The sequence below is a fragment of the Patagioenas fasciata genome, chromosome 1, assembly GCF_037038585.1.
Source record: "Patagioenas fasciata isolate bPatFas1 chromosome 1, bPatFas1.hap1, whole genome shotgun sequence".
NCBI lineage: Eukaryota > Metazoa > Chordata > Aves > Columbiformes > Columbidae > Patagioenas > Patagioenas fasciata.
Genome location: NC_092520.1, coordinates 13200231 through 13213955, shown reverse-complemented (window position 1 = coordinate 13213955; position 13725 = coordinate 13200231). Strand labels below are relative to the sequence as shown.

At 43.9% G+C, this 13725-nt stretch overlaps 1 protein-coding gene across 3 annotated transcripts in view; it reads left to right on the top strand.

Moving 5' to 3' along the window:
- Positions 1-12207, top strand: part of SESN3 (sestrin 3) — a 45169-nt gene extending 32962 nt beyond the window's left edge. For all 3 annotated transcript variants that reach the window (XM_065832321.2, XM_065832339.2, XM_071803524.1), the window contains exons 8-10: positions 2551-2741; positions 3134-3278; positions 4377-12207. In XM_065832321.2, the coding sequence (XP_065688393.1) occupies positions 2551-2741; positions 3134-3278; positions 4377-4463 (423 nt within the window). In that variant the 3' untranslated portion in view covers positions 4464-12207. The remainder of the gene's footprint in view (positions 1-2550; positions 2742-3133; positions 3279-4376) is intronic.
- The last annotated feature ends 1518 nt before the right edge of the window (positions 12208-13725 follow it).

Below are 13725 nucleotides of genomic sequence, written 5' to 3'. Positions count from 1 at the left end.
TCCCACAAATCTACCTGAGATAAGTCTTTTACTATTTGTAATCTCAGACAAGGGAATACGTAGCTTTCAATCATATTCCAGTTATCACCAGAATTATTGTTTGAAAACTGTAAAGTATATCACTAAATCTGGAATAAAAGTGAAAGGCAGAAGAGAAAGAATTTCTTTTCTGTCCCTCCAGATGTTGTAGAAAAAAATCCACTGAAAGAACTCTGTTTCTGTCATTTTATCAAGTACTCTTGGCCCAGTGGTTATCAATACATACATGTATATATGTCTGTGAGAGTGATTTGATGAGTATAGTTCACATATATGCACCAAATCACTGGACTTTGAATGTCAGAAACGAAAATGAGTTCTTAAATATGATCACTGAAGTTTTTTGTTACATTTGAATTTATTATTTTAGTGCTGTTGAACAACATGTACATTTTACCTGTACGTTGCTGTATGTATTGGCATCTTTTTCCATGACCAGACTACTGAACTTCTTCATGATCCAGACAACAGGAGGGACATTCTAGGTGGTTCTGTTCCAGCCTAATAGAGTAGAATAATCAGCAGTCTAGTAGTAAATCGTAAACAATCTTAAACCAAATCAGAAAACTTCAATTAAAAAACAGTGGGTGCAGGAAAACTTCATGGTCAAAAGTGCATCTAAGACTGTAAAATAAAGGATGCATGATCACTCTCAGGTAATGGATTTACCTGTATGGCATTCTCTGCTGATCTGGATAATTTACTCTGCAGTCTTTATATGAGCCTAAAGCAGGTAGATATTGCCAAAAAGAATAAGGTGGAGTCAGGGCCTGTAAATCAAACATTCTACTTAACTGCTTCAGGAGCAGCCGGCTCCCATGGAAAAAAAAGCTCCACAGAAGATGAAATTGGAACTAAAACATCTCTGCTCTTAAATAAACAGGACAGTTCATGGCCTCCATTCAAAGGAGTCACCATGATAATTTAACTTATTACTATGTCCTACCCTAAAGCAGTTAGATGTGTATACCCACAGCCTTCCAAATGCTCTCCTATTAATTCTATTCAAATTGCAGTAGCATCCCAAAACCCTGCAATAAATCCAATCCTTATTCTGATAAGACTGTCTTTATCTCCGTGGGTTTAAGTTTAATAAAAAAAGATATTCCATACACAGCAGAATATCTTTCATTTTTTTCCTTTTTTTCCCTTTTTCATTGTTAGAATGGATTAACAGCTGTTAGTAAACAGGGCTTTCCCCCTCCTGAGGCGTCTGGTTTTCAGAGTCTCTTGTGATGCCACAGGTGTCCTGAACACATTTACAGGGCTGGGAGCTACGGCATGTTTCTCAGAAGCTTTATGGGCTCTTGGACTGGCAGCTGGAGGCCAAGTATGATGCTGGGGTGCATTTCAGCCTGGAGAAGAGAGGGCTGAGAGGGGATCTTATTTATGCTGATAAATAACTGAAGGGTGGGTATCAAGAGAATGGATCAGACTCTTTTCAGTGGTGCCCAACAATAGGATGAGGGACAACGGGCACAGGAGGTTCCATCTGAATATGAGGAGAAACTTCTTTACTTTGAGGGTGCCAGAGCCCTGGAACAGGCTGCCCAGAGAGGCTGTGGAGTCTCCTCTGGAGACATTCAGACCCACCTGGACACATTTATGTGTGATCTGCTCTGGTGAACCAGCTCTAGCAGGTGGGTTGGACTGGATGATCTCCAGAGGTCCCTTCCAACTCCAACCATTCTGTGATTCTGTGATTCACATGTCCGTGAATGCCTCTGTTAGGCAGCTGAATTACAGACACTGTCCTCCCAGGGGCGCAGGCCCGCACATGTGCTCTGAAGCCCCCTGGGTGAGGACCCTTTGCCCAGTGACCTTCTGAAAACAGCCAAACACGGGAAGAACGTGGAGATGATGCCCTTGGTTGTACAGATGGCATCAACAATTGAACGACTGAACACTTGCCAAGGATGTGGGCAAACTTAGCACATTCTGAATAACCACAGTGTGGAGGGTGGTTGCGCGTTATTCTCCACTGCTGCTGCTGTGCCGCCCATCCTTGGTGTGAGCAGCAAAGCTTTTATCCCCATGGTCCAGCTGCTTGTCTAAGACCAAAGCAGTCTGAATTTTATTCGTTTGTTGAAGGACGGTTCAGCACTTTACCCAATGAGTGTAAATACTCCATCTCTGCTCAGAGCTAAGCATCAAAGCCTCCAAGAGGAACAAGTTTTTAAACCTACAGGCTCATCCCCTGTAAGATAACACTGGTTGGAGTGGTACAGCAGACAGTGGAAAATTGCCTCAGCACTTTAAGCAAAGCTTTGGGTTTGTTTTTTTCCTCCTGTAGGCTAATGATATCCAGCTGGAGGTGGGGTGTTGTGACATGATGTTCATTGTCAGGAAGCCCGAGGGAATGGAGGAGGTGATATGGATGAAGGATTCCAAATGCAATTTTTTTAAAGAGAATAAATGTATAACTAGCAGAGAACAAAAGCTATTGAGCTATAGAAAGGATCGGATGGGGACTTCATTTGTACATTTATATATTCCCTTCTCTTCCTGCAGGACTATACTTGGGAAAATCATGGCTTTTCCCTTGTAAACAGGCTTTATTCTGATATTGGGCATCTCCTTGATGAGAAGTTTCGGATGGTATATAATCTCACATATAACACTATGGCAACACATGAAGATGTTGATACAACTACTCTAAGAAGAGCTTTATTTAACTATGTCCACTGTATGTATGGAATCAGGTATGGATGAAAATTCCCTGGCTTAGCAGTGCATTTTAAACTGTAAAAATGAACTATGTGAAAAGCATGATTTTAGAATCCAAGACAGGTACCTCAGTCTGGAAGTTAGGTTGGGTTTGCTGGCATATCAGTATAACTTTTGCTTCTGCTCGAGAAAATGATTAGGAATCAGGATGGAACTTATTACAGAAATCTCTTCTCTGAAGCCAGCCCATATCCTTTGTTCAGAGAAGACAACATCCTAGTGCTAAGCCTTTCAGGTCTTTTGTTGGGAGGCGGTTTTTTAGCGTGTATAATAAATGCTCCAGTTCCCAAACTTAAGAATATAATGCTGCAAAAGACCATGCTTTTAAAACTTTACGTCCAACGGAGTGATTGCCTATGTTATTTAGGTATGATGACTATGATTATGGAGAAGTTAATCAGTTACTTGAACGCAGCCTGAAGGTTTACATAAAGACAGTGACCTGCTACCCAGAGAGAACGACCAAGCGCATGTACGATAGTTACTGGCGTCAGTTCAAGCACTCGGAGAAGGTACGTATTTCAAAACCAAACTGGCTCCACAGAGACCCTCATACTATTTAAAAATGAATACATGGTGACACCTAAAAATGGCAGTATCTGTCAAACAAACTGTTTTTAACCAGAGAAAAACAAATGAGAGGAAATTCATTAAGTGTTAGGTGTCAATTTTACAAGAACACGTTTTAGTGTATTGGAAATATTGATTATTTTTAAATTATTATTTTGAGTGACTTCTCCATAAAATTAAACTGACAACTGTAAGGAAAAGTGGATAAACTTAGGAATGCAGAAGTGGTCAACTATGCCAATACTTGGGATTTGGGGATCAAAAAAGGCCTTAGTTCATATAAATAAAAATATATATAAATATAAATATCTATATATATAAAAATACTCATGGTGTTTTTCATCAATAAAAATGTGAATGTGTCTTCAGATATCCAAGGTAAACACTTCCTGACAGGGGTTCAATGTGTGTGTCCCTGCAAGCTTAGCTGGCATAGAGTCATAGAATAATTTGGGTTGGAAGGGACCTTAAAGATCACCTAGTTCCAACCCCCCCTGCCAAGGGCAGGGACACCTTCTGTTAGAGCAAGTTGCTCAAGGGCCCATCCAACCTGATGTTGAACACTTCCAGGGATGGGGCATCACAGCCTCTCTGGGCAGCCCATCCCAGTGTCTCACCACCCTCATGGTGAAGACAGATCAATATGACCCTGGTGTTAAACTTCTGAAACGAAATGCTGAGAATCAACTCATGTTGAGTTGAGCATGTAATCTTTCCTTATTCTGGCTCCTGTATAGCAGTCACAGATGGTAGTAAAGAAAACAAAATATAATTCATGAAGAACTGATAGCATTAGGATATGACAGCGGTTTTATTGGGACTTCTCAGATAGAAGATTGCTTCAAGTAGTAGTTGAGGCCAGTTCTGTTCAGTTCTAGGGTTTTGTTTGGTACTGTCTTGAGGAACTGGTGTCCTGTGGCAGAGTACAGGACATAGTTTCTCGCAGCAAGACTTTACTAAAGGTTAGAAATTTCAGCCTAAAATGAATAAACGATGTTGCATTCAGAGGTGAACCAAATGGCTGATTTAATTTTTAACAGGTTCACGTCAATCTACTTCTAATGGAAGCTCGTATGCAAGCCGAACTTCTGTACGCCCTTCGTGCCATAACTCGTCACTTAACCTGAAGCGTTCGCTGCACGGAAGTAAAGGAGTTTTTACTGAGTACGTAAAGACCTTTGGAAATAGATACACACCAGAAGCTGTTTGTGATGTAGCATCAGGTTATTCAATTCTCTAGTGTCAAAGTTTAGCCGTGCTTCTTGGCGGCTGTAATGTGCAATGACGTGTTTTATTTTCTTGATGCTTAACATTACTAATGATAACAAAAGTAACACTGAGGAGCACTACTCTGCATTGTGTCCGGCTGGATTTCTGCGCAGTGGTCAGGATCCTGAAACTGTTTTTATTATATCCAATCCTAGCGCTTTGTTCTTTAAGCACCGGAGTGAAGTGCTTAGAGACTTCTTTTTCCAAGCAATCATTTTTCAGATTAGTGGAGTCCAGCAGAAGCTCGATTCTGCCTGTCCTGAGAACGTCCCACCGTGTCGTGACTCACGGCAGAGATGCACGGGCTGCGTTGCATGGAATTGCCCACTGGATTCTTCTGTGTCTCCTGGAGGCTGCTCGCCAGTCACTGTCCTACTACAGCAATTGAAGGTGATGCGAGATGTGGATGCAAACATTGAGCACACTTTAATGTGAAATTAATCACGATAAATCCTACAGCATGCTACTGAAGTGCGAAACTTGTCTGCTTTGTCGTGCCCCTTCCCCAGAGAAGAGGCCTCGCGATTTGCCATTTCAGCCACGCTCACTTTGTTTCAATCATGCATAATCTTGTTTTACTGACCGTCACCCTCAGTTGTCCTTACAGAATCCATGCTCATCACATGCTGCAATTTGTTTAGTTGGCACCTATAAAGTTGATACACAGGCTGACCAAAAAATAGGGTTGTGGGGTTTTTTGCACTCTCTTCTTTCTCAATACTTTAACTAAGGAAAGTAAAGGAAGGCTAGCATATCTGTTCTTTCATATTGGATGTATAGAAATTTATTTCCCATACCTTTCTCATAGCATGAAATTTTGATATTCAAAGTCTTGAAAGTTTCTATGCATTAGTGTGAGTGAACAAAAGAAAAGTGCAATATTTAAAAGGAAAGCAAGCTTTTTTCCCTGTCATGCCACTGCTAAAGTGTCCTTCTTATATAGCCATAAAGAAATTTTAGAACCAAATTTCTTTATTGTCTAAGGCCTAGCAGTTTTGTTTTAGCTTTTCCGGCTTAAGACAACCTGATACCGAGATGCCAAAGCATCCCCAAAACAAAGCATTCTTGGACAACCGGTAGTATTGGGGAAGGGAAGAAAGAAATTGCCAAAAATGTCACACTTTTGTGCTGTTTTCTGTTGCTTTTGACTAATTTTTAAGAGCACAAAATGTTGATATTTATAGCTTTATTTTATATTGCATTTAATGAACCAGTGAAGTGCCTAAAGAGATGCTTAAACTTACCCGGTAGGATGCAAGTTGTCACTGATTCAGCTTTTGTCTGTTGGTTTGGACGCTGAGTATTTCTTTGAGGAGGGTGACCTTTATTTCTTGCATACATTCAAAGCTAACTGGATAGGTTTATTTTTAATGTTCCATTGGCTTGTAGAAGTTAATACAGGAATCTTTTTTACCATTGGTGATTGCAGAGTAGTTTAAAAAATATTATCAGTCATATTTTAACGCTTTTCATTGACAAAAACGTGGACCAGTACGCTACTAAAGTTAGTTTTATCTTTTTTGTCCCTGTTCTTGATACCTTGCTGTGATTTCGCATGTTGGTTTTTTCACTTTATCTATGTGTTCCAGATCGGAAAGCTAAATGATTGTACACTTTGCTGCACTTTCAGACTGCAGGCTCTGCATGTGAAAACTTTTAAGGAAGAAATCAGTAATTAGGGTTTTTTTAATGTAACGTTGGCTATTTAGAAAGATACCCAATAGACAGCATTGGGCTCTCTTCCAGAGAGAGCATTGGGTAAAACATCAGATTTATTTATCTTGTATAGCTAACTGCAAAGATTTACCAGAAGTGTTGGAATGCTTGTGCGTATGAACTTAGGTTAACTTTCAAAGGTGTTATGATCCTTTTCCCCCCCTCTTGTGACTGTAGTGGCCATAGCTCATGGCTTTTGTGCATAAAACAGTTCTGCTGAGAGAAGTTTTCATGCAATACTTTTGCTTTTCTTCAAGTGATGGGAACTGTACAGTACTACTTTAAACTCCTTTGCTTTGACAAGTCAAGTAGTTCTCAAGAAGCACAGCTGAGCTCTGGAAAGGAGGCGAAACTAGATTTGGGTAACTAATAGGACGGCTTAGTTTCCCTTCAGAAATACAAAGACTCTTGGAGCAGGTTGAATTTTACGTTTGGAAACATGAGTGCCTTTACTTCTTCCCTCATGAAATATACTTGCCAGCTCAAATGCCTTCTGAGCAAAGTACATGAGCAGATTTGAATTATAGGAACCATAAATAGATTGCTTCATAAAATTTGTAGTAAACCAGTGATTTCTCTTTTTTTTTTTAAGGTGCCATATCAAGTCATATATGGCCTGTGAGACATTCCACTGTAGGAAATGTCATTGTACAACTAGTTTGCTATTTCTCTTTGTTTTTAATATTGAATGCAAACTTGAAACTTCTGGAAATATTTTCCATGTGGCATTTTTTTTCAAAGTATTGCATTTACAGTGTAACACTTTATAGACTAGTTTTTATACTCAAATCTATGATTTTTAATAGATGTTTGTTCAGAATAGGTGTTTGAAGTCAGACAGCTCTACCACACACTTCACGCACGCTTTAGGCTCACACTGTGCCAAATTTTAATGTGTGAGTGTTCTTGGATTTTTTGCATTTTTGAAGCACTCATGAATGTGAATCTTCACACTCTGTTCATTGGTATTATTCTTAAGAGTACCGTAATCATTCGAAGTGTAGATGCTCTCCCTCTGTGTTCCTTTGTTGGAATTCATCTTTACCAGCATTAACGTTAGTCCACAAAGCCGCAGCCGTGACCAACACAAAACCGAAGCGTCCAGTCTCGTGCTGCTGAAGAGCGAGCTCAGGAGGCTCGGGTTGAGCAGCACGGGGAACGCTTGCGGTGCAGAACAGAGCTCCTGAGCATGGACAGCTTCTTATCGCTGCAGAGTGGCTTCAAAACGTGGGTTGCGATCCATTACATTCTCGGTGAAATTGCTCCGTTTTTTTGGTAACGAAGAGAAGGGGAAAAGGTGCCGATGGGAGAAGGCGTTTGCCTTTCCCAGAACACTCTGCCTGCAGCCGAACGGCCCAGGAGGGACAGAAACCCTTTCAAACCAGGGTACAGTTTGTGCTGGTGTTGGGGTGTCCTGTGAGAACCTCAGCGAGCTGTAGATTCATTTGTTTCCATCAGACTGAAGTGACGCATATATCCTTTGTCCTAAGGCCTTTTATTATAACGCAAAGGCTGTACTTTCAGCTTTAAGAGTGAAAGAATTGCCACTGTCAGCTCTTCCCACGTATTAAAAAATCTTTAGGACAGGAAAATCAGTGATTGTAAACAATTACAAATGTAGGTCTCTCTATAAATGTAGAACAGAACAAAAAGGAAAACATTTTGCTTCTCTTTTACTGAGTGCAGAAGGTCAAAGCACCAGATTCTTCAAAAATATTTGTGTTTGTAGTCATACTGGTAGATGTTCTCACGGTATTTGGAAAAAGCAGCCAGTCTCCTAAATTTCAATAGCAATTTAAGCACCTCAGCACTTAAAATCCCACAGGGTGCCCACTTGCATTTTTGAGTCAGATTTTTAAAGATACTTAGTCACCTAAATTCAATAGAATAAAATCAGTTTCCATGGAGATTAAAGGAATAGTGTGTATCAGATCCATGTGATTTGCAGCGATTGTTAATGAAATGGATTGTTTTGGGGACTTAATATAGGCTTAAAGGAATCCTTCCAAAAGCAGTTAAACTGTGAGCTGCTGCTCTTGCAGAGCAGGTTCTCGATGTTTCTCATGCATGTGTGTTTTCCATGAACATAGGCACACATTTCAGGCTCATTTTCCAGACTTTGGACTCCGTTTTACGAGAGCTGGATTATTTAACCTCTGCTTGCAGAAAGGATTTATTGGCAAAAGCAAAGGGATAGCTTGTGCCCGGACTTCAAAGTTTTAGCCAGAGGAAATATTCCAAATCTTCTTGATTTCAAGTGATGTTCTTTCAGTTACTTTCCTTAGAAGTTTGGTTCCTTCTGTCATAAATACGGGGTGATGTTGCACAAAATTGAGGGAGAGGGGAGTGGATTAACTGTAAATGGACTTTCCCAGAGTTGGTCTGAATATAAAGCTGTAAGAATTGGTTTGTCATGAGGGGTCATTCCAAGAGCTGGACAAAAATGCCAGTTTTCACCATCTGAACTTCAGATTTATTCTCCCTGATGTCCCCTAGCCCTGTATTTGTGTGAAGAGGTGCATCCACCAGCTTTTCCACATTTAGGAATTGTAAATGAACATTTTTATCTCAAAATGAAAACGAATTTAGCATTTCATAGGTCCCAGGTGTGGGAGCTGGAGAGAGCACAGTAGTATGAGGAAACTTTTGGAGCCTCTTGATCAGTGTTAATTTATCCCGTAGAGCACATTTCCTGGCATGGGGTCATGCTGCTGCTCCCCCAACACACATCATGTCTCTCTTTAATTTTTTTAATCCTTCTGCTGCTCACCGGGGGGGGCAAAAATTGTCATTTTCCAAGCTGCCGCCACCACCCCCCTGCATCAAGTGCTTCCGATCTTCCCAGCTCACAACCCCAAGCAGTCTCACAGGAATGACCCCCTTGCCTAAAACAATGCTGGGTTTCTGTATCCCTGCTTGCTGTTGAGTTCAGAGGGTCTTTCTAGTGTTCAGAAACACTTAATTGCCATATTGGGTTATTTCTGGACAGGAAAAGTCTAAATCTGGATTGAAAGGACAACACTCAGTACTTGCTTACAACATTTAGGTAGTGTTTGCCAGTAGTATGTCAGATCCCATCTCTGGAGTTACAGTGATAATCCAGTGGATCTAGTAAGGAAACGCTTTTTTTGGGGAAAACTCCCCGTGCTGGGGCCGTTCAGTCGTGCAGGTTTCTTTGAGGGACAGTCTGGGGAGACTGAGGTCCTCTTGGGCTTATGGGGCCATTGGGTCGGCAGCTCCTCGGGTGCCTCACAGCCGGGCAGGCTGTGACCTCTGGAGCAAGGAGATTTGGGTTATTTTGCTGATCTAGGGGCTAAATCCAAATGCAAATGGAGTGGCTGCTGTAGATGGAGCGGGGTTGGGTGCTCCTGCGGGTACAAAGTGTCATCAGGGCTGGTGGAAAACACTGCCTGTGTTCCTGACAGTAGTTAGAGGTGGTATTTAAGCTGCCGATGAATACACTAATTGTGAGGAGCACATTGTGCTTTCAGGAGGTACAGACCACGGGCACTCTTGAGGGGACACAACCAGTGCAGGGGGAGATGACATGGTGGTCAGTTGGAGCTTCACGGATGTGTCCCAGGGGTCGTTCTGTCTGTCTGTGCGTAGCGGAGGTGGTGGGAGATGCCTCCTCCAGAGGTGGCTTCTGTAGGACAAGAGCTGGGACCCTTCTCTTGCTCCACGGATCGTTCCCTTCTGCTCGAGAAAAACATCCTGCTGTTGAATTCCGTTTCCTTGCCCCATCAGCCCTTTGAAGGGAGTGTTCAGATGAATTGGGTAAATCACCAAGCACCGTGTCTCCAGCTGAGGGCAGTGACAGCAGCAGGTCCAAACACACATGGTCCAAAACTGTCTCTCATTCCCCACTTCATGCTTATGTTGTGCCACCAGATCCAAACCTCCTCCCTCTGGCCCGGGTGGCTGCGGGTGCAGCCAGCTCGGGGTGGTGGGAGATGCGGCCACTTTCAGGGGAAAACTAATAATAACAACCAGGCTACAGCCCTGGGACTCTGTGAGGCGACACAGTCAGAAATCTTTTCACGGCTGTGACTGGAACTGGATATAAACTGTAGCTTAAAAAAACCAGGAATTTTGTAAACTTGAAATCTCTCGGTTTTACCCTTTTCTCCTTTTGCTGGAAAGCCACACGATGAATGTATATGCTCTGTCTTTCTATCTGACATAACTGAAAATCAGACTGCCAACTCCTTGTTTTCTATTAGCCTTTTTTTTAAAGAAAAAAAAGAGTTTGTGAGCAATATATGTAGCATGCTGTGAACGTCTGTTTTGATCTTTATAGTTACTTTTTAATCCATCAGTATTAACACCAGTTCTTTTTTGTGTTCCCCTTGGTACTTCGTATGCGGTGTAAGCAGAAGCTGTGATGGCTTTGCAGTCCTGTGCCGTGTTACTGTAACTCCTTGATTTTTTAGGAAGCACCTGACTGTGGGCAGCCCTGGGCAGGCAGCGTGCCCGGACACGACTGCCACTTTCTGGTCTCTTGTACTATGTATAGTTTTAAGTAGAATAAGCTTTTTAACAGAATATTGATGCGGTTTATGAGTCACGCAGGCTGCAAGTGTCTGGTGTGTGAGAGTCTTTGTATTTATAGTTGTTGGGGGTTGTTTTTTGTTTTTGTTTTACTTCATAAAGTAGCAAACTTGATGAACATAGCCACTTTAAACTGCTCTTGCTAACCAGACCCTGCTGTAGATACAAAACCACTGCAGAGACAGGGCGGTGTGCCGCTGAGCCCTCTGCACAAACCACGCTCCGAGCCGCATTTGGACCCAAAGGCGAGGAAGGCCGGGGAGGTCTGGCGTGTGTTTCGGCTCCCTGTGCCCAAAAGCCAGTTTCTCGCTCCCCGCGGTCTGCTCACCGCTGCAGGGGGGAACATGAGCCTTGCCGGCGCGGGAGGGATGGACAGACCGAACGCGGGCACAGTGTTTCTGCAGCCAAAAAGCTTCCAAGTCTCTCTCCAGTGCGAAAAGTAGCCTTTGATTTTTTGTCTGCAGAGCCTGGCATATCGGGGGCAAGCAGCAGCATTGGCTGTTCACTGGGGGCTGTGGGTCAGAGCCCCTGTGCCCACAGGCTGGGGTGGCAGTGCCGTTCCATCGCGTCCCCCACCTCGCACCCTCTGCAAGGGGAAAAAACTTGTCCCCAGCCCCAGCCCGGCAGCTTCTCGCCTCCTCCTGCCGCAGCCACGCAGGCGTTTCGGGATGGAGGATTAAGGACAAAGCTCTAGTCCCGCAGCTCCCTCCCAGCACCACGAAGCGCAGCAGTGTGGTACCTCCCCATGGTCCCTCCAGCATCCCGTGGCGGGGACACATCTGTCCTGCCCCCGGGCCACCGCCTGCCCTGAGCTCTGCAGAGATGCCACGGGCTCCCTGCTTGTCAGGAGCTTTGCCTGCAAGGTGAGGCAGCTGCCTGCAGCTCACTCTGGGTTTCCACAGCAACTTGTATCACTTATTTCTTTCTGTTGTTGCTGGTTGGGTTTTTTGGGGGGGTTTTGATTTGGTTTGGTTGGTTTTCATTTTTGTTATTTTGCAGAGGACAAGCTGACCTAGTGGGATGGATTTATTTTTTTTTAGTGTGTGACTTTTGTTAGTTTTTAAGTTACCCGACTTGAATTTACCTGAACAGATGCAGAAGGAACTTTTTTTTTGTGAGTTAAGAGACAAAAATGCGTTTTTAAACAAAGGAATCATGTATTAACATTTTAACAGCAATTCATAAATCTGCACTTTTTATGAGGTTTTGAAAAATCTATTTATAGGTACGGAACAATGGGGTTTGTTTAAAACTGTATCGCATTTATACTTGCTGAAATTACTTTAATTGTTATCAGTAGGAATTTCATTGGTTAAATAAAATGGATAAAACCTGTCTCTTGTTCAATCCATCATTTGCCATGTGCTGGGAAACGCATCTCAGGAGCAGAGTATCCTGTGTTTTGGGATGAGATCCAGTCCTGGAGGTGCCCTTCCACTCCATGCTTTAGTCCTGTGTTTTAATTATGTATTATTTAATATATATATCGATATAAATAGTAATTCTATTTAATCTATGTGAGCATAGGTCCTGAAAAATGTGTAGTGCCTGCTGAAGGGGATGTCTTATAAAAAGCAGGCAGTTGTCAGGGATGAGGGATGGGATGATGGGCATCATGATGTTCAGCCTTCATTCCCCTTAGGAATTTGTTCTGTGAAAGCTGCGGGCAGTGGGATGGACCGGGGGCTGCTCCCTCTTCCAGGGAGCCCTGAGCAGTCCTGCTGTCCGTCCCATCCAGCCCCAGAAGGACAGCAGAGTGCTGAGGGGTCACCCCAGGGTTTGTCCCATGAGAGATGCTCGTCTCACCTCCAAAAAGACAAAACTAGTTAAGACAAACCACAGACCTGGGGTGTTCTAGGTGTATCTTAACCTGCAGCTGCTGGATGCTCAGCTGGCCTGGCCTCACCTCGCCCTGCAATGGAAATAATCCCCAAAAAAACCCTAAAAGCCCATTTCCAGTTCTGTTAAAGGTCGTGTGTGTCCCAAGAAGGGCTGTGGCCGAGGGCTGTCACAGCACAGCCATTACCTACTGGTATCCTTAGCTGGTTCAGCTTCATCCCACCCCAAAAAATACATATACCACATTAAAAAAAATAAGTAGATTTGTAAATATATGAAGTGTTAACTTATTTGCTTTCAGTGGGAGTTTCAAAATACTGAAAATACCAGTCATCGTGGGTCCAGGCAGAGCTTCCCATCCCTGTCACCGCCAGGCACCAGTGCAGCTCCAGACAGTAGGGGGAGCAACTGTGTCACCAGCACCGTTGTGGAAAAGATAAGAGCCACGCAATTCGCCTCAGAGCCAAGGGCTGCTGTGGAGCTCCGGCTTTCCTTCCCAAAGGTCCCACAGAACAGGCGAGTGCCAGGCAGGACGGTGCCCTCCAAGCAGGCCCAGCCCTGGTTTTGGTCCTTGCACCTTCACCCAGCGCATGGTGTGAGTGCTCAGACAGGGGACCCGGCACGGGTCGGGGACAACCCCACTCCCCAGGGACCCCAAGCCTGCCCTCGCCTCTCTGGCTGGGTGTCTCCAGGAAAGCTAACACCCAAACATCATTATGACTCTGCAGACCTTCACCACGACCATCCTCCCTGGTCCACCACGGTTCTGCTGCCATGGAGCCGCACACCTGCTGCAGCCTGCTCCCGCACCGCTCCCCCAAAACACAGCCCGGGGCCGGGGAAACCCAGAGCAGGGTGGCAAAGCAGGGACCGTGTCGCGGGATGCTCATGTGCCCACGTTGGGTGGCCATAGGACAGTCTCCCTGCACCCCATAGGTGACCCTGTGAGATGCCCCCCGGGATCTGGGGAAGGGCCATGCCCAGGGCAAGGGCGGGCAGCCCCCCATGGGTGGT